Source organism: Tursiops truncatus, chromosome 11, assembly GCF_011762595.2.
Source record: "Tursiops truncatus isolate mTurTru1 chromosome 11, mTurTru1.mat.Y, whole genome shotgun sequence".
NCBI lineage: Eukaryota > Metazoa > Chordata > Mammalia > Artiodactyla > Delphinidae > Tursiops > Tursiops truncatus.
The window spans coordinates 62,415,313-62,435,562 of record NC_047044.1 but is presented as its reverse complement, the minus strand read 5'-3'; the positions used below and the strand labels follow the sequence as shown (position 1 = coordinate 62,435,562).

Sequence of the window (20,250 nt, the reverse complement as noted above, 5' to 3'; positions counted from 1 at the left end):
AGTCCCAATCATTTCCTACCTTGGGCCAGTTTTGACATGTACCAGCCTTTTGCACTGAATCTACATTGTGTGTGCTGCCATGACATCAGCCATCCTGCCCCTAACAGGGTCTGAGAGGAGGAGACTTACAATGGTGCTTTGACTCACAACAAAGACCCTTCCTCTCTATTTAGGATTTCTGACATTTTTTCCCTCCATTTAAAATTCTTCTTCCCATTTAAATTTTTTAAAGTTTTTTTTTTTAATTTTTATTAAGACCATAAAGGGGAAAGAGGGAGTTGGCAGGCCTAGAGGACTCAAAATTGAGAGAGATGAGAGTTTAAGAAAAGTCATAAAATGCTTTGTGGTTACATCTCTTGCCAACTGGTTTCAGTGTTAAAACAGAGTAAAAACTCATGCAGAGAAAAGGGTTCTAGCTTTGCAAATCTTTAAAAATTCTTTCTATTGATACATCCTCAAACAGATGATCGCTGAACACTAAAGAATTTTTCCAGGTAGAAAAGTAACAGGCACCGCAAGATACAAGATGAGATGGCTACATCACACCAAACATAACTGAGGATTCTAGGATAAGTTATCTAATTTTTACCTCAGAAGAAATGCTTCATACCATTACTTCACAAATGTAGAAATTTGGGCCAATACTTAGCTGAAAAAAATCTGCTTTCCCATCTAAACAGAATCTAGAGTAAATGAGGGCTTTGCTCCCCATCAGATCTGTTTATTTCATTATAATGACTGTTGTAACAAACCAACCCCATGTACAAAGCCAGATATGCAGGAAAGTATGAGAAAACTGGAAAAATTTACCAGCTCTGCGGCCCCTGGATTGTGTTATAAGTCACCAGCATATGTAACTCATTTTCTAGTTAAGTAATTCCCTCTGGGGACCTGGTCTGCACTCCACATGAAGGATCAAGTTTCATTAGCAGTTGTAGGAAAATGCAACCCTCTGTATTTGCAAGTCAAAACTCCTGAAGGCTACGGCTAGTCTGGCTATCTTCATTGATTTTTCCTGGGATAGGATTTTAGCTGATAGAAAACATTTGTTGGAAGGCACAGATGAGGAAGTTGAGAAGAGAAAGGATTCAGCTAGCAAGGAGACAACTAAACCTCAGTCTTAATGTTAAACTCTGGCCTTAACACTCAGCCTGCAGCTGTGTCCAGGCAGAGAGAGATTCAGCAGTAATTCCACCCCCCCAAAGCTACAAATGACAAAAGGCACAGGAAGACAAATTAAAAGGGCAAGCATACAAAAACACATAACCCAATCAGCATCAAACTCTTCATTTCTCGATATTGACCTGAATCCCAGTGTGCACTTGATTTCACGTGAAATTGGGTCACACTCACAAATCTTAGCATCTCTGTAAATAATTCATTTGAGACTTTTTATTAACTACTCGTCTAACTTGAATCAAAAAACATACTGACCACATACTCACCATTACACAAACCGTCTAGACTAGAAAAACAGCTTTGTTTAGCTACTTGAATTGGCTTTTTCAAGCTTTAAACCCACCCAGTCCTTACCTTGGTTTGAGTTGGTTCACCTTTCTCAAACATCATCTTAAGCCTGTTCAGCGGAACATTGTATTTCTCTATTTTGTTTGCAGCTTCTGCATTTTCACTTATTTCGGGTTTTCCTACTTCATGCCTGGATTCTCCCAGACAATTTTCCATTTTTTTACTTTCTGCTGATTGGTCTTTAAGATGCTCACTGTCCTCGATGCGGGGGTACGGATACTGAATAAGAGCTTCAGGAGGCGATTTGATTCTAGGTCTGGGGTGGACTCGTTCCTCTTGGTCAGCCTCAACCCCAGAGGCAGAGCTGTTTGCCACTTCAGCGGGAGGAGGGTCGCCTCTATGCCTGACCTCGGTGCTGCTGTTTCGCACGGAGTCTGGGAGAGAGTCTGCTCCCAGCACTGGGTTCTCCCACTTCTTCTTTAACACGGTCAGGTTCCCCCTTCTAAAGTGCTGGGGGAGATTTTCAGTGTTCTAGAAGAACAAAAAGTGAATGCCAGTTATAACTTGCCTGCTGAAACATTCAAACATGCTGTTCTTTGTAAAATGAAAGTTAAAACTCCAAGCTGCTCCCGGTCCACTGTCGTTTCAGACAGCTGTGAACAGTTACAGCCCTGCCACATGGAGAAAGCATCCACCGCAAGAGAGGGAGAGGGGAAGAGAGAAAAAGTCAGGAGCTAAAGCAGGAAGTGATAAAACAGGATAGCCTTATAAGGACAAAATGAGAAGAAAGGAGAGCTCAGATCTAATGATAGTTACATTGGAGACAAGGGATTTTTATCCAGAGATTAATGGGGAAAACAGAAAGAAAAAGCAAAATACCAGTTACTTTAAACCCTGTAAATATGCACTAATAAAAGTTCATCACTGAGATATGGGAACATATGTATATGTATAACTGATTCACTTTGTTATAAAGCAGAAACTAGCACACCATTGTAAAGCAATTATACCCCAATAAAGATGTTAAAAAAAAAAAAAGTTCATCATTACGTGCCACAAAATCACATCCTGGCTGGGTTTTTTTCTTCTAAATGAGACAAAGATGCAGTATAGCTTAAACTACACAATACCAATAATTGTGGACAGTAGCATCAAGAATTGAAACTCTTTGTGGAAATTTAAAGCAGCCACCAGACTTTTACATGTATATATCATCATATCCGACATGATTTACATGAACAATCAAATTTTATTTTTTACATAAGAACCTAATCCTTTTCCCCCCCTGTACTTCTCTACATGTTTGTCCATGTATAAATCCTCAGTTTTCAGAAAATTCACTATTTTCCAGATCCTTTGGTTGAAAAATACCCAGGCTTCATATGAAACACTACTACCACCCCCTCTCTTGATGGAAGGACACACATTTACACATCTAAGACAGTTCTCTTTTGCGTGGGTCAAACTGGAATTAATTTGTACATATAAGACAGATTGAAAACAACCTGGAAAGTGTCAACGTTGTTCCGCAGTAATAGAGGAGACATGCTGGGTGAAGTAAAATTCAATGTCCCGGACTCTGAAAGCACTCCTAAATAAATTAAGCAGCAGCACCTTCCCAACAAATCACAAACTCCAGTACCTTCTTGCCCTCCATTCCTGCAGCCTGTGGCTCACCGGTCTTTCAACTAAGAAAGGACAAACCACCTAGGACTGAAAGACTCTGGGGTATTAAACAGGATTAGCAGCTATATTGGGAATTAAGTCTCTCACCCTATTACTCTTCTGAATACACTCTGAGAGCCACTTCATCAAGTAGGACCAAGGCATGGAAAAAAGAAAGTTACAGAAGAACAACTGCTTGATATTTGTGTTTAAATCTTAGCTGACAAGATGCTTCATTGGGGGAAGCATGTATGGACCAGAAATTTAAGCAGCAAGAAAAGTTTTCTTGTTGGAAAAGAGAAAATTTAAAAGCTGGTGCTACCTTAACTGCCAGAAGCACTCTTGGCTCTGTGCACCCTCCTGAGACACAATGGATGAGTCATCTGGGTCTCCAACTTCACCTGCTCTGCCCTGCCTAAACAGGAGCCTTGAGAATCAAAGTGGCATTTTGCCTTGGTAACTGGACACTACTTTTTTCAGAGACATATCATGTGATCGAAGTATATTTATTGACATGCAAAGATGCTCATAAGATACTTTTGAGTGAATAAAGCTAATTATAAGACATCATGGGGGGCTTTCCTGGTGGCACAGTGGTTAAGAATCCACCTGACAATGCAGGGGACACGGTTTCAATCCCTGGTCCTAGAAGATCCCACACGCAGTGGAGCAACTAAGCCCACGCACCGCAACTACTGAGCCTGCGTGCTATAACTACTGAAGCCAGCGTGCTATAACTACTGAAGCCAGCGCTCCTAGAGCCCATGCTCCGCAACAAGAGAAGCCACCACAACGAGAAGCCTGCGCACCGCAAAGAGTAGCCCCCGCTAGCCTCAACCAGAAAAAGCCCGCACGCAGCAATGAAGACCCAACGCAGCCAAAAATTAAAACAAATAATAATAAAATTAAAAATAAACTTAAAAGAAAAGAAAAAAAAAACACAGCATGGGGAATTCCCTGGCAGTCCAGTGTTAGGACTTGGAGCTTTCACTGTTGTGGGCCTGGGCCTGGATTCAATCCCTGGTCGGGGAACTAAGATCCCCCAAGTCGCGGCCAAATATTAAAAAAAAAAAAAAAAAAAAGACAGCATGATCACATTTTATAATACACATATATGTTTCTAAATATAAACATAGAAAAGTAGTCCAGAAGAAAAGACATCAGGATGTTAACAGGTTGACACGGGCATTTGTATTTTCTTCTTCTTTTTCTTTTTAGGATAAATGTGCTTTCATTGTGTAATAAAAATGAATACAAAAATAAAATTATGCATCGTCTTCATATCACAAGAAAAAGGTTCTATGGAATATCAAATAATTTTGATGTTACTTGTAAACAGCTTGAAAGCTGTCATCTCTACTTTACTTGTCATGACCTGGAAGAGAGGGATTTGTGTGACGGAGTACCAGCAATGTCCCAAACAAAGACCTGGGTGGAGGACATCCCTTAGCGGGGCATCTTAACAGAGGCATGAATGTGCTCTTTTATTAAAAGGAGTTCTTAAGGATACAAGTTCAAAAGTGCTGGGGTGGGGACAAGTAGGGGAGGGGTAGCGCTGTAAGGTCTGACAGCATTAAAGGCCCCAGAACTTGCCATCACTCCTGGCAGCACCACCCAGGTCATGCCAGCTTTCCAGGCCTTTAGAGCTTGAGGCAAGCAAAGATGGGGCAGAAGCAGTAGCTACAGTCTTTCTGGGGAAGAAAGAGAAGGAAGAAGGCACAGAACAAAAGCTAGAGCTGAAAGCAGACCGGGCAGCACAATGAAAAGAGTACTGGACTGAGTTAGCCTGGGTTATCATTGGATAGTGGATCATGGGCCACTTACATTTTCTTCTCTTTCTTTATCTGTATTTTCTTTTTAATTAATTTTTAATTGAAGTATAGTTGATTCACAATATTGTGCTAGTTTCAGGTGTACAGCAAAGTGATTCAGTGATTTTTTTTTCAGATTATATTCCATTACAGGTTATTACAAGACACTGAGTGTAATTCCCTGTGTTATACAGGAAGTCCCTGTTACTTATCTATTTTATGTATAGTATCTGTATTTCCTACAATGAACATGCATTACTTATATAATCCAGCTCCATCCAGCCAAATGACCCTGGGCAAGTTTCTTAATTTCTGGAAACTTCCATACAGGGCTACTGTGGAGAATAAATGAGATTATATTAAAGCACATAATGTAGTATTTGACCAGGAGCGGTGACTATTGTTAAATGAGTGGCCCTCCCCACTCCCCAGCCATACCTCACAACGGTGATCAACCGCAGTAGCCAGTCATCTCTCAAATCCTGAACTTGGGTTCCAGTCACTTACTGTTGTTTCTACTCTCTCTACAGTGCCTACTGTTTCAGAGTAGGGCTGGGGCAGGGGACGGGGGCTACAAAATAAGGTGAAATTTTAGTCGATGTCATTTGTGTCAGGGTTTTAACTTTTTCCCAAGTATTTTCCTAGAATAAGGCAGTGGGAAGTCAAGGAGGGTACAAGTTTTCAAGGGCCCCATTGGTTGCTGGACTACCACATCCTCCTTTTCAAGGTGACATCCAGCATGCTGCTCATCCTATCCAGCAAGGCTGAGAATCTCTGCAGACATTGACTCTGGACCATAACCGGCTGCCTAAATCCGGATCAGACACACTCAGGAGATGCAACGCAGTGTCCTTTCTGCAGGAGCATTCAACTTGGAAAGGGCCTTAGATAAGTCCCTTCCTCTCTTTGGGTCTGTTATTCCACCCACAAAATCAAGAGGCTGGGTCAAATGAGCTTTAACATTGAAATCTTGGCAGGGGAATCTTCATCTTAAAAGCAGGAGGATACTTGGTAGGATACAGCAGTGGGGCTAGAAACACGGACTACCTGGATGTACAGACTCCAAGGAAGGGAATAAATTCCTAGGCTAAGAGCTTCTCAGAAAAGTGGTAGCCAGTCATTATGGAGATGAATGCCCAAACAGCACAGATTTCAAGAAGTGGCACATCCCATGCTTAAAAGGAACCTGAAAATATAACTGATGGTCGTATTAATGGTCTGTGTTTCTGTGTCCTAGATGCAAGTGGAAGAGGAAGAGAAAAGGAGGGCTGAATTTCTGGGAATCCAAGCGATCATGTAACCTGATCCTAGTATTTGCTAAAGGAACAAATTTACCCACTTGCTCCTGAATGTTTCTCTACCTTGCTTTCCATGAATATTCTTTCACCTGGAGTATTCAGGTGAGTACTCTTTCACCTGGAGAGTCACCTCTGTAAATTTATATGTACATTTCTCCCTATTCTTCAGGAGACAAATTAGGTCTCTTACAAGTCTGGTGGATCTTAAAAGCAACTGTCTGTCATTAATGGAAAAACTGGTAAGATTTGAATAAAGTCTGTGGTTTAGCTGATAGCATTGTACCGATGTTAGTTTCTCAGGTTTTATAAATGTAGCACAGTTATAGAAGATGTTAACATTAGAGGAGGCTAGGTGGAGGTGCACGGGAGCTCTCTGTACTATCTTAATAACTCTACTGTAAATCCAAAATTATTTTAAAATAAAAAATTTGTTAAAAAAAAGAACCATCCTTCAACTTTGTCTTCTTCCAGCTATTGCTGTCTCCCTCCCACATTTCACAGTTAAGAGTGTTGAAAGTACAGTCTTGTGTAATTGCTATTTCCACTTGACTACTTTCCATTCCCTCTAATTCTACTACCAAAACACTTCTGAAGTAGCACCAATCAGGATCATCAATTACTTCATTATCTTTTTTTTTTTTTTTTTGCAGTACGTGGGCCTCTCACTGCTGTGGCCTCTCCCACTGTGGAGCACAGGCTCCGGACGTGCAGGCTCAGCGGCCATGGCCCACGGGCCCAGCCGCTCCGCGGCATGTGGGATCCTCCCGGACCGGGGCACGAATCCATGTCCCCTGCATCAGCAGGCGGACTCTCAACCACTGCGCCACCAGGGAAGCCCCCATTATCTTATTTTTAACTTATAACTTTTCTCAATTACAAAAGTAATTTAAAAAACTTATTGGGGGGGGAGGGCTTCCCCAGTGGCACAGTGGTTAAGAATCCGCCTGCCAATGCAGGGCACGTGGGTTCGAGCCCTGGTCCAGGAAGATCCCACATGCGGCAGAGCAACTAAGCCTGTGCGCCACAACTACTGAGCCTGCGCTCTAGAGCCCGCGAACCACAACTACTGAGCCAGCATGCTGCAACTACTGAAGCCCGTGTGCCTAGAGCCCATGCTCTGCAACAAAAGGAGCCACCAAAATGAGAAGCCCGCGCACCGCAACAAAGAGTAGCCCGCACTTGCCGCAACTAGAGAAAGCCCGCACGCAGCAACGAAGACCCAACGCAGCCAAAAATAAAATAAATTAATTTAAAAACCCCAAAACTTATTGGGGGGGAAGTCATAGTCAATATAAGAATGTATATTTGCCTTGAATATATGCTTTAATTTTCCCTATTTGACTCCCCCATTCCTCCCATCCAAGATATCCACTGCCAACAGTTTGGTGCACATGCTCTCAATTTTTTCCTTATTTTTATACACTATCTGCAATGTTTTTCTACAAAATCATACTATAGTTACTATTCTGCACCTTGCTTTAATAATTAATGTGCTTTTAAGACCTTTCCACGTTACACAAAATCTTAACCACATAGTATAATATCATATATAACATATACGAGGACTTCCCTGGTAGCACAGTGGTTGAGTCCACCTGCCGATGCAGGGGACACGGGTTCGAGCCCCGGTCCAGGAAGATCCTACATGCCGTTGGAGCAACTAAGCCCGTGTGCCACAAGTACTGAACTTGTGCTCTACAGCCTGCTAGCCACAACTACTGAGCCTGCATGCTGCAACTACTGAGCCCACACGGCTAGAGCCCACGCTCCGCAACAAGAGAAGCCACCGCAATGAGAAGCCTGCGCGCCACAACAAAGAGTAGCCCCCGCTCACCGCAGCTAGAGAAAGCCCGTGCACAGCAACGAAGACCCAACACGGCCAAAACTAAAATAATCAATTAAAAAAATTATATATGATATATTAGTATGATGGATGTAGGTACCATAATTTACTACTACCCCACCGATGGATATTTGCATTATTTCAAATGTTTAAGTATTACAAAGAATCCTGTAATAAATATCCTTTTACTTTTATTTTATTTCACTAGTGAGTTTCTCTCAATGATCAGTCCTAGAAGTAGAATTGCAGGATCAATGCGTACTAAACATACTTAATATTTTAATAGGCATTGCCTAATTGACTTTTCACTAACAGTGGATGAGAATATTCCTCACATGCCGAATATCATCGATCAAAAACATCTGCCAACTGTTTAGGTTACAATTTATATCTCACAGTTGCTTTACATTTGATTATTAGTGAGGCTAAGCATTTTTTGTATATTTATTGTTTCTTCTTTGATTACCTGTTCACACCCTTTTACCTTTTAACTGCCAATTGCAAGGGGCACTTCTGTTTTATTTCATTTGATCTCTCTATAGCATCTGGTGTTACTGACCACTCCCCCCTTTAACAAAATTCCTTCCTTCCATGGTTTCTGTGACATCCCTTTTTCCTAGATTTCTTCCCATTTCTCTGGCCACTCTTCAGTTGTTTTTTTTTTTTTTATAGGTTTCTCTTCCTCAGTCCCTCCCTGAGGATGGGTGGCGTCTCTCAAGGTTCTGCCTTAGGTTATCTTCTTTACCCACTTCATGTATTTTTCTATAGATGACGTCCTCCTTCTGGTTTCACCCACCAGCTGTCTGTTGATGATTCATGCCCTATTAACTCTAGCCAGAAATCTCTCCTTACCTCTCAGTTCTACCTGGAAATCCTATAGACATCTTAAATTCATCCTTGTCTAAAGCTGAAGTCTCGCCTCTCCTCCGTTCACTCCTCACTTTCTAATCTGTTTCTTTTCCTGAATTCTCCATCTTGGTGAATGGGACAATTATCTTTTCAACTGTCCAATGTGCCTGTTCTCTTATGCCTCCATGCTGTGCACGTGCTGCTTCCTCTGCCACTCCTTTTGCCCCCTTTCCTTAGCTAATTCCTAGTCATCCTTCAGGCTCAGTCAGGCACTGCTTCTTCTGGGAAGTCTTCCTTGACACGTCATAGTCCAGGTTATGAGTTCCTCCTAAATTCTCCCCCAGCACCTTGAGTATTTCTTTAATATGGTACTTATAACACTGGGATTATAAATTCTACTTTCCAAACTCTAAGCAGTTCCTTGAAGGCAGGGACCACATCTTATTCCTCTTTGTGCCTTCAGCACCTGGCACATAAAAGATGTTCCATAAATGTTCACCCATACTTGTGGTATCAACTTTTGTCATCCTACTGTCTTGAACCTAGTCCAATCAGGCCTTTATCCCATCACTCTCAAATAGTACAAAGTGACCGGTGGCCTTCATATTGCCAAATCTGATAGTCAGTTCTCAGCCTATCTGTGTGTTTGACTCTGTTGATAACATGTCTTTTAGAAACACTTTCTTCACTGGACATCTGGCACTCCGTTCTCTTATTGCCACTGCTATCTCACCAGCTGCTCCCTCTCAGTCTCCTTTGCTGGTTCCTCCTTCTATCTCCAACCTTTAAACAACAAGGTGCCCCTGAGCTCCGTACTCAGACCTCTTTTCTAGCTGTACTCACTCCCCAGGTGATCTCATGCATCTCTTATCTTTACAGACCACTGATACTTTTATACACACACATCTCATCTCCAGCCTGGATCTCTTCCAATTCCAGATTTGTACATTCAGGTTCCTATTTGACTTCTCCACTTGGATGTCTTAATAAAGAATTTTACATTTAACATGTCCAAAACTGAGCTTCTAATAAATATTTCCCCTTCTCTAAACCTGCTTTTACTGTCATCTTCCCCATCTCAATGGCATGTTTCCTGGTGCTTGGGCCAAAAGCATTGTTGCCATTCTTTTTCTCTACCTTCACTATAAATCCTGCCACTTCTCATCACCTATACAGCTACTATTCCAGTCCGATCCATTATCATCTTTTGCCTAAATCACTGCAATTGTCTCGTAATTTGTCTTCATGCTTCTGCCATTGCTCCTCTAGTCTCTTCCTCCTCTTTTTAAAAATTTTAGTTAGATCACATTACTCCTTTGCACACAAACCCTCCAAAGGCCCCCATTCGATCAGAGTTAAGGTCCAGGTCCTCACAATGGCCCTACATGACATTTCCTTTCCTATTCCTCAAATACACTTAGAATGTTCTTGCCTCGAGGCATTTGCATGCGCTCTTATCTTCTGCCTGAATTATTTTTCTCCCTAGCTCATGTCCTCAGACCTCTGCTCAAATCTCTCCTTGACCACTATACTCATCCTCCTTACCTGCTTCAGGTTGTTTCATACCTGACACATCTTTATTGTCTGCCTCTCCCACCAGAATATAAACTCCATGGTGGCAGAGATGTAGTCTGTATTAGTGCCTAAAGCAGTGCTTGGCATATAGTGGGTGCTCTATGAATACTTGCCAATTGAATAAGTGAAAGGAAAAAAAGAAGGAAGAAAAGAGAAAGGGGAAAAATAACACGCAAGAGAGAGAAGGAGGAAAGAAAAGAAAACAGCAGCTGAGTGAAATGATGGTAAGTTTTCTTACAGTGCACCAGAGGGGATCCATTCTCGAATTACAGGAAAATTAAGTCAAAGACCGTCAGCATTGCCTCCTTAGAGAAAACAAAGTGACAGGGGCATGTTATGTTCTAATTTAAATAGGTTAGGTACTGAAAGCTGCCAGGAGGATGTTTTTGTAATGCCAGCCAAATTAAAGAATTCTTGCCCAAATATGTGAGGTTTTTTTCCCTCGTACCATTAAATCAAGTAAGATCTCAAAAGAAAAACACTATCCAGCCCAGCTGGAAGTTAGCCAGCGGGAGAGTACACATGGGTATGAGCTCAGGGCTGGTTCTGAGGTTTTCACCTTTGGTGGATCCTGCAGCTAAGAAACTTGCTAACTAGACTGGGTCAAGAGGTTTGATTTAAACAAAGAACCCAGGGGGAAATGACAACAGCTGCACAGCTGCTACCACTTAAATGCAGAGAAACATTCTGGTTGTTTGATTTGGAAAAAAGGAAACAGCCTGGGAAGCCCTGTAGCCTAATTTGAGCAGAAGCAGTAAGCCATTTTATAACCACAAGCAAAGTACTTGGCTTTCTATCCTTAACTCAGGAAAGAAAAAGTGGCTCAAAAGGAGAACCTCAGGGAAAAAATAAGAGTCTCTGCACCTGAGCCAAGTTCTCCTGAGCAAATGATTCACCAGTCAGACCAGCTGGCACACATGCCCGGCTCAGCTGACTCGGAGCCCACGCCCCGCAGAGGCTGCAGGTGGCTGAGCCACGTGGGCTCTGCCTGTGAAGTTCCACATGTCCGGGGCCTTCCGAATACTTACACTTCTCCTCTTTTCCATGTTTGCTTCTTCAGCTGCTTTCTGGTACCTTCAGAGAAGAGGGGGAAAAAAAGAGAATGTCCTCAAATTAAATTTATATTTTTACTCTTCCAAACTTTAAGAAAACCACTTCTGCACACCTATCTCTGCCAGGGATTATCTTTAATCAACTCTATCAGAAGAAGCCGAGAATCAGAGCAGCCCTCACTTCCTGCACTGTTGCAGTCATCTGCTCTAAGAGAAAGATCCAAGACAACGACGTCAAATGCTGGTAAACAACTGGATAGAACAGAAAGCCTGGGGCTTTTTTCTGTTTTTTAATATTTATTTATTTGGCTGCGCTGGGTCTTAGTTGGGGCCTGCAAGATCTTTAGTTGTGGCATGCAGGATCTAGTTCCCTGACCAGGGATCGAACCCGGGCCCCCTGCATTGGCAGCACAGAGTCTTAACCACTGGACCATCAGGGAAGTCCCAAGCCTGGGGTTTTGAAGTCCCAGTTTCATCACTTATTCACTGTGATCTCGGGCAAGTCAACCTCTCTAAGCCTCAGTTTCCTTATCTAGAAAATGATGTACTATAAAGCTGGGAAGATTAAACAAGATCACATGCATAAAAATGCTTTGGAATTAGTCAAAGGATATAGCATTGCATTAGTCCTAGGTTGCACATTTCCCCCTCATTCATGACTCTGAAATCTTACATTCCTGTCGGCCAAATGATCAAGAGGTAGTCACACTGCCTGTATGTGTGTGAACTTAGTCTATGCTGTTGGTACTGTTGATTTTGCTCAGTTAAATGTATTTGATGATATTATACATGTTTTAAATGCCACTTAAATGTCTTTAGAGAGATTACACTACGATTTGCCATTTAAAGAAAAATTGTTTTACTTTTTATAACTTATGCGTAAGAGTGATATGTGAGAAAAGTTTCTGTGCTAAGCAAGCATTGGTCCTTTTAATTAGCAGTATTTTTTCCTTAGTGATGCATAAAATAATGGCCCAGCCTACAGTCAGTGGCATCTTAGAGTTGATAAACAGGCTTATATAATTTTATTATTTTAATTTTATTATTACTTTCATCATTTTATTTTATAATTTTTGTTACTTGCTCAGAAGATCCCTGAGAAACAACTGAAGTCCCAGGGCTTTTCAGGGGGGATCAGGTTTTCTCCATTTGAAGACAAAGAAAGCTTGGGAGATCCAGGTTACAGCGAATCTCCAAACCACTAAGAACCATCTTAACCTGGCTTCCTCAGAGCCTCTGAGTCAAGCACTGAAGGCAGCACCATCACGTGGAGAATCCCCACCGTGTGCCTTCCTTGGGCCTGCGTGCCTAGAACTCACCAACCCAACCCTAGAAAAGGGCACATTCAACGGGCCATTTGTTCCTGCCTTAAGGTAGAATTTCAGAACTCACAAGGCATTTGGGCAAGGAAAAGGAGATGAGACAAAAAGGTAAAGAGCAGTATGGGAAAGGGCCCATTCCTCTACCAAAACCAACGTTCAACTCATAAATACCTTCACAAGCTCAGAACTTCCTTATTGTGTGTGTTAAACAGAACAACCTCATCCAAAATGGAAGCCAGAGGAAAGTCCTAGATCTGGCACCATTGCTCACCTGCTATGTAACCTGGGCTATATCACTTCATTTACTTGGGCCTCGTTGATGAAATTAAGTGTATCTGAGAGGATTTCTAAGGTCTCTTCCAGTCTTATTATTGTTTAAATTTTAACAGTAATCAGATATCAGTGTCTCATTCACCAAGCTGGGTAATACTCTGAAACTGAGCAGAACTTTCTTATAGGGTAGGGTGAAAGGACTTCTAAAATTTTCTGGGATTTCATTGACCATAGGTTATGGAAGAAAATGGGATTAGAACTGCTATAAATCAAATGACAAGCTAGTAAGATATTTGAAACTTACATTACAGACAAAAGGCTGATTTCCCTAAAATACAAAGAACTCTTACAAATCAATAAGAAAATGATAAACAACTTAATAGAAAAATGGGCATGGCCATAAACATACAGTTCACAGAAAATATCAAATGACTCTTAAACAAAAAATAAGGACATTCAGCCTCAAAACAAAAATGCAAACAACACTAAGAACATTTTTTTATCCATCAAGTAGAAAAAGCTTTTAAAAAAAAAAAGCTAACATACTGAGGGTAAATTAATAAAACCTCTATGGAAGGCATTTTGTCAATTTACAAGAATTACAAAATTACAAAAGCACAAATGTTACGATTCGCCAATTTTATCTTATAGGTATACTCACACAAGCAAAAGTGACTTTTACATTACATTATTTGTCATAGCATTAAATGTGATAGCAAATGACTGAAAACAACCTGAATGTCCATTAACAGAGGACTGGTAAATAAATTATAATGTATTCATGCAATGGAATACTATGCAACTATATAAAGAACAAAAGCACGGTGGTAATGGTTGCACAACAATGTGAATGTACTTAATGCCACTGAAACGTATACTTAAAAATGGTTAAAATGGTATATTTTATATGTTAATATAAAAGGTAATATGTTACGTCCATATTACCAAAAAGGCAATATGTTATGTACATATTACCAAAATGAATAAAACAACCCAGTGTGATACTGGCATAAAGACAGACATGTAGATCAATGGAATAGAATAGAGAGCCCATAAATAAACCCTCACATATACGGTCAAAGGATTTCAACAAGGATGCCAAGACCATCTAATGGGGAAAAGACAGTCTTTTCAATAAATGATGTTGGAAAAACTAGATATCCGCATGCAAAAAAAAGACCTAAGTATAAAAGTTAAAACTATAAAACTCTTAGAAGAAAACAAGGGCAAAGCCTTATGATATTGAATTTGGCAATGATTTCTTGAAATGACACCAAAAGCACAGGCAACAAAAGGAAAAATAGATAAATTGGACTTCAGCAAAATCTGTGAACCAAAGGACACCATCAACAGAGTGAAAAGGCAACCCATGCAATGGCAGAAAATATTTCCAAATCATATATCCAATAAGGGATTAACATCCAAAATATATAACATTTTTTAAAAATAACAAATATTGCTCAAGAAATATGTTCTAGGGAATTCTCTGGTGGTCCAGTGGTTAGGACTTGGCCCTTTCATTGCCAGTGGGCCCGGGTTCAATCTCTGGTTGGGGAACTAAGATCCCACAAGCCATGCCACGAGGCCAAAAAAAAAAAGAAATATGTTCTAAGCACTAGAGAAATAACCAAAAGAGACATAGTTCCTGCTCTCAGGCAGCTTACAGCTTAAATATTAAACACGTACATGCACACAGACGCACACACACAAATATATACACATACACATACATATACACACACATATATACTGTAAATCCTTCAAAGAAAAAGGAGTATTATTATTATTAACTTTTTTTTTTTTTTGGTGGTACGCGGGCCTCTCACTGTTGTGGCCTCTCCCGTTGCAGAGCACAGACTCCGGACGCGCAGGCTCAGCGGCCATGGCTCATGGGCCCAGCCGCACCGCGTCATGTGGGATCTTCCCGGACTGGGGCACGAACCTGTGTCCCCTGCATCGGCAGGCGGACTCTCAACCACTGCGCCACCAGGGAAGCCCAGGACAGAATATTTAAACAACCTAACAAAGGAACCAAATTGAGAAGGTGGTGGGTGGGGTGTGTATATGTGCGTGCGTGCGTGCGTGCGTGCGTGCGTGCGAAGGAAAGTCTTGCTGAGGAAGTGACCTTTAGGCTGAGATCTGAAGTTTGATCAGAAGGAGTCAGCCAAGCAAAACGAAGCAAGAAAAGCATTCCAGGCACAGAAGAAGAGCACACAAAGTCCCCAAGGCAAGACAGTGTCTCATGTGTATAAGATATACAAAGAACTCCAATGTTGCTGAAGCACTCTGAGATAAAGGCAGAGGTCAGGAGATGATGCTGGGAGGCAAGGGCTTTGCAGGCTATGCTAAGGATTTTGAATGTAATCTTAGGTACAATGAATGGTCACTGACCCAAGCCATGTTTTTAAAAGAGCAGTGGATGCTGTGTGGAGAATGGACTGGAGGGGGCTGAGAATGGAGGCAGTAATAGTGAGAGAAGATGCTGGCTTGGTCCAGGGTGGTGGCACTAGAGATAAAATGAATAGGTTTGAGGTATATTTCAGAATCAACAGGATTGGTAATGAGGAAGACGAAGTCAAGAATGACTCCCAGGGGGCTTCCCTGGTGGCACAGTGGTTGAGAGTCCGCCTGCCGATGCAGGGGACACGGGTTCGTGCCCTGGTCCGGGAAGATCCCACATGACGCGGAGCAGCTGGGCCCGTGATCCATGGCTGCTGAGCCTGCGCGTCCGGAGCCTGTGCTCCGCAACGGGAGAGCCCACAACAGTGAGAGGTCCACGAACCACCCCCCCCCAAAAAAAAAAAATGACTCCCAGGTTTCCGGCAGATGAGTCAATGGAAGGAGAAGCAAAGTTGGGGATGGGGAAGACGAAGAGTTCAGTGTTAGCCGTGTTAACTAAAGCATCCACTTGGTGGTGGCAGTGATTAGATACGTGTGTCTAGAGCTCGAAAGAGAGATCTGAGCTAACAATATAAATTTAGGACTTGTCTGTCCACAGATGATACTAAAGCCGTGAAAGTATATGATATCATCTATGAAGAGTGCGTAGTGCAAGAAAAGGCCCAGAACTCAGTCCTGGAGACTCTAACATTTAGCAGTCAGAACCTGAAGAAGAGGCGATAACAGAGAATGAGAAGGAACAGATGGAGGTAACAGGAAAACCAAGAGACTCCCAGAGAAGCCAAGAGAAGAAAAAATGTGGGAAGAAGTGGTAAGGGGTCATCTAAGACAAAGGCTAACAAACATCTCCTTGATTTAGCAACATAGAAGTCCTTGGTAACCCTGGCAGTCCTCTTCCATTATAAATATAATTTATTAACCCATAGTCCTTTTAATGGGCATTTGGATTATTTCCAGTTATCCATCATTACAAATAGTGCTTTGGTGAATGGCCCTGTACATATATTTTTTTCCCCACTTGTACTACTGTATCTAAGAGTCCCTAAAAATGGAAATGCAGAAACACAGTGGATTATAGCTAGAAAGAAACTTAGAACTGGCCTTGAACTTATGTTTCCACACCCCTTGGGTAATCATCTACAGTATATTACAGCAATAATACAATATATGAGAGCTGGAGCCAATCAGCAGACAGGTTTATTCTTAGCCAATTGTTCTCCAAGGCAAGGAGAACAATTTACACTGTGATTAGTTGGATAAATAAGCTCAGAGGTTCCCTTCCCTTTACTGTCTTAACAGAAACGTATATTTAAAGAAAGATCAAAATAGTTTCCATCTTTAGTCCTACCCTTTTAGCACTGAGGCATCTGTAAGACACAGGTGTATACACCGATGGTTGTCTTGAATTGTTTTGAAACTCCCACTCAAATATCGCCACCCTTTATTTGTAATGAAGTACTTGCTAAATAGTAGATACACACCACTACTAGTGGTGTGGAAAGGTTCCACACCACTGCTTTCTTCCAAGTTAGGTCCTTGGTACTTTTACATTTTGACTCTCAGAATGCTAAGAGATGCTGAGGGTACAGTACTTCCGAATTAAGTGTTAGGTCAGGATTCAGGCCTTAGACTTTCCTCAAAGACGCTCAGAGCAACTAGCATTATTCTGACAAAAAATGTGAAGGTCACTGGACAGGGGGAGAAGTGAAGGCATTTTAAAGATACAAATCTGAGGGAAAAAATATTTGCCATGAGATTTCTATAATTAAAATCTTATCCCTCTTCCCTTCCCAGATTTTCTTGTCCTCCAGTCTCCTCTTCACACACAGAATTTAATCTTGCAACTGCTCCTTAATGCTCAGCTGTGAGGCAGGCAGCTGATGGAGGATGCTAAAATTATCTGGGGAGTAATAACAGTGTCTCAACCTTTTCTAAGACCAGAAAACAGAGTTCCTGAGGCATGACTCTTGCTTGTATGCCTTCAAATAGAGCAAAGGTCTCACTGAGCCAAAAGAGGAAAAAAGAAACTCCCAAGTTTTAGGAAATGTATTTTCTTCTAGAATAATTTCACCACCAAAATGTTACAGAGAAGCAAAGAAGTTAACCAGGGAGATCTGAGGGTCAAATTTTTTCTTAATGAAGGAAGAACAGTCACAGAAAACTAAATATAAACCCTGTTCTTTCTTGGGACTGTGGAATGGGTAAAGTTATAACAAGAGTGGGAGAAGCAGCGACAGGAGGGCAGGCACGGTGGTGGAGGGATTAAGTGTCCTGGATTAAGCTCTGCCACTATCTTGGGATGTGATCTTTAGTCGTAATTGCTGGACCACAAGTTCCTTATTTGTCAGAGGAATGGGACAAAAGTTAGCAGTAGTTCTTTTTTGTCGGAGAATCCTCTTTTCAAATGATAACTTAGAACCTCACATATAAAAGGGATCAAAGCAGGACGGCTGGGGTGGAAGGTCACAGGCTCTTCCTGTCTTCCCAGAACTGGCCCCTGAGGTTCCTCTGAAGAACTCAATTAAGATAGTTTGAAAACCACTGGGCTAGATTCCCTTCAGCTCCCAAAATACATAAGTCAAAGAGGAACCTTCTGCAAAGAAACCGAATTCTACCGAAAGAGTCAAATTTTAATCAAGCAAAGGATTATACTACGCTGCCGTCATTTGTGAGGGAAACCAAAGCTAGCTGTTCAAACTGACTGTTCAAGAGCATCCTCCTTACTCAAACTTAATGCTTTTTATAGTATAGAGGTTTAGTAAAAGAAATAAGTCTGGAGTTATAAAGCACTCATAAGACACAAACTGTGATGCTAGAAAAATCACTCTTATGTATACATCCATGTAAAACATTATCAACAGTTAGAAAGTAAAGCCCAGCTAATCTTACAAACAGCAGAGCCAGATTAAGCTTCCTCCAAATACCATTTTTATATTAGTCTCTGGTCACAAACCTCCCGAGATTTCCTACAGTCTCTTAACTAGGCTTGTATAGGATTTATTAATTCCAAACCCCATAATAGAGATCGTTACAAAATAAGAGAAAATCAGGTCCGTGGTGTTAGAAGTAAAAATTAATGTATGTTTTGTGGAAAACAGTCCTGCAATCTGCTTTGGGAACCTACTGTGTGTGAATCCTCAAAGCCTTAAGCAGTGTCGGCAATATGTCTCCACCAAGTACGAAACCTGGAGAAGGAATCCAGGCTGATTCTCTGGTTTTCACTGTCCTAAGTGCACATCATGTCCTGTCCCATTTCTGTGTCTTACCTCCTATCACTCCCCTTCCTCCGCAATGTCACCACCATCGTCCCGGCCTACCAAATAAAATTCTATTCATCCTTCAAAACCAGTTCATTAGTAGGACCTATGCATCAGAAGAAACATACTAGACAGAAAAAAATCAAAATATTAACTTGGGCAGGTTACTCTCTACCCCTCAGTGTTCTCAACTATAAAACAGGGATAATATCCCTTCCTCACATAGTTTTTTTGTTTTATTTTGTTCTGTTTTGTTGGCCATACCATGCAGCATGCGGGATCTTAGTTCCCCAACCAGGAATTGAACCCGAGGCTCTTGCGGTGGAAGTGCGGAGTCTTAACCACTGGACCACCAGGGAAGTCCCTCCCTCATATCGTTTTTATTAGGATTAGAAATAGTATCGATTTCCATCAAGAGTCTAGTGTAGTACCTGGCATATTGATTCTGATTAATGGCTTCAGGATTTACGGTTTTGCGTAACTGCCATTTGCCTTTATAACCTTTGTGGAGAAAAGACAGTCACCCTACTATTCTATGAGAAGGTGGCCTCTTAAGGTCCCTTTGCACCTTTTCTCTGCAAGATTAAGAAGCCCCTAAAATGAGTAGCTTTTTCCTACTTCCTCTCATCAGTGCTACTACAGGACCCAAATCCTCTATCTTGAGAATTGGCTGGAATGGACAATGACAGAATAAAACAGGGGGATGCGAACTGAGGAAGGGGAGAGAGTTTCACTGAGGTGACCGACCGAGTTAGGCAGGGAAGGAAGTGAAGCCAGGAAGGGGACTGACATCCATGGCCTGGGTGTCCCGGTTTGGCCAAAGAGCAGGGTCAGTGGGAATAAGAAAGTGGAACAAGTAGAAAAGGAGGCTCTAATCAGAGAGTAGGTTTTCCAGATGCACATTTCAGAGATGGATTCTGGGTGACGAAAAGGTTGGGACTAGATGCAGGGGCATGGGAGACAATGTGCAGGTTGAAGAAGTAGGGAGGATCAAGAAATGACAAGTCCATGGGAATTCCCTGGGGGTCCAGTGATTAGGACTCAGTGCTTTTACTGCCAGGGCCTGAGTTCAGTCCCTGGTCGGGAAACTAAGACCCCGCAAGCCATGTGGCATGGCCAATAAATAAATAAATAAGAAATGATGAGTCCAAAGTGTCAGACAGGTCATTTATGTAGGCCAGTGATTCTGCACTGGGGGCACTACTGGCCGGGACATTTGGAAATGTGTGAGAATCTTATTGGGGTCTCTCCCCAACTTTTTTTTGGTTGCCACAATATCATGGGGTACTACTAGCATTGGGAGGAAGGCAAGAAGATGAACATCCTGCACAAGGAGGATCTGCCTAATCCAAAATGCTAATAGCACCCCCATTGAGAAACACTGAGGAGAAAATGAAGCTGGAAGCTAGTGTCCCCAGTGAAGGCAAGGAGCTTGGCA

At 41.8% G+C, this 20,250-nt stretch overlaps 1 protein-coding gene and 1 non-coding gene across 3 annotated transcripts in view; both read right to left on the bottom strand.

The window, feature by feature from the left end:
- The window catches only part of LIMA1 (LIM domain and actin binding 1), an 83,248-nt gene that overhangs the window by 30,754 nt on the left and 32,244 nt on the right, over positions 1-20,250 (bottom strand). For both annotated transcript variants that reach the window (XM_019934458.3, XM_019934462.3), the window contains exons 3-4: positions 11,537-11,582; positions 1,534-1,998 (exon numbers count right to left, since the gene is read on the bottom strand). In XM_019934458.3, coding sequence (XP_019790017.1) covers positions 1,534-1,998; positions 11,537-11,582 — 511 coding nt within the window. The remainder of the gene's footprint in view (positions 1-1,533; positions 1,999-11,536; positions 11,583-20,250) is intronic.
- Positions 11,928-12,000, bottom strand: TRNAG-GCC (transfer RNA glycine (anticodon GCC)). Its single transcript has one exon. It is a non-coding gene; the product is annotated as a tRNA-Gly (tRNA).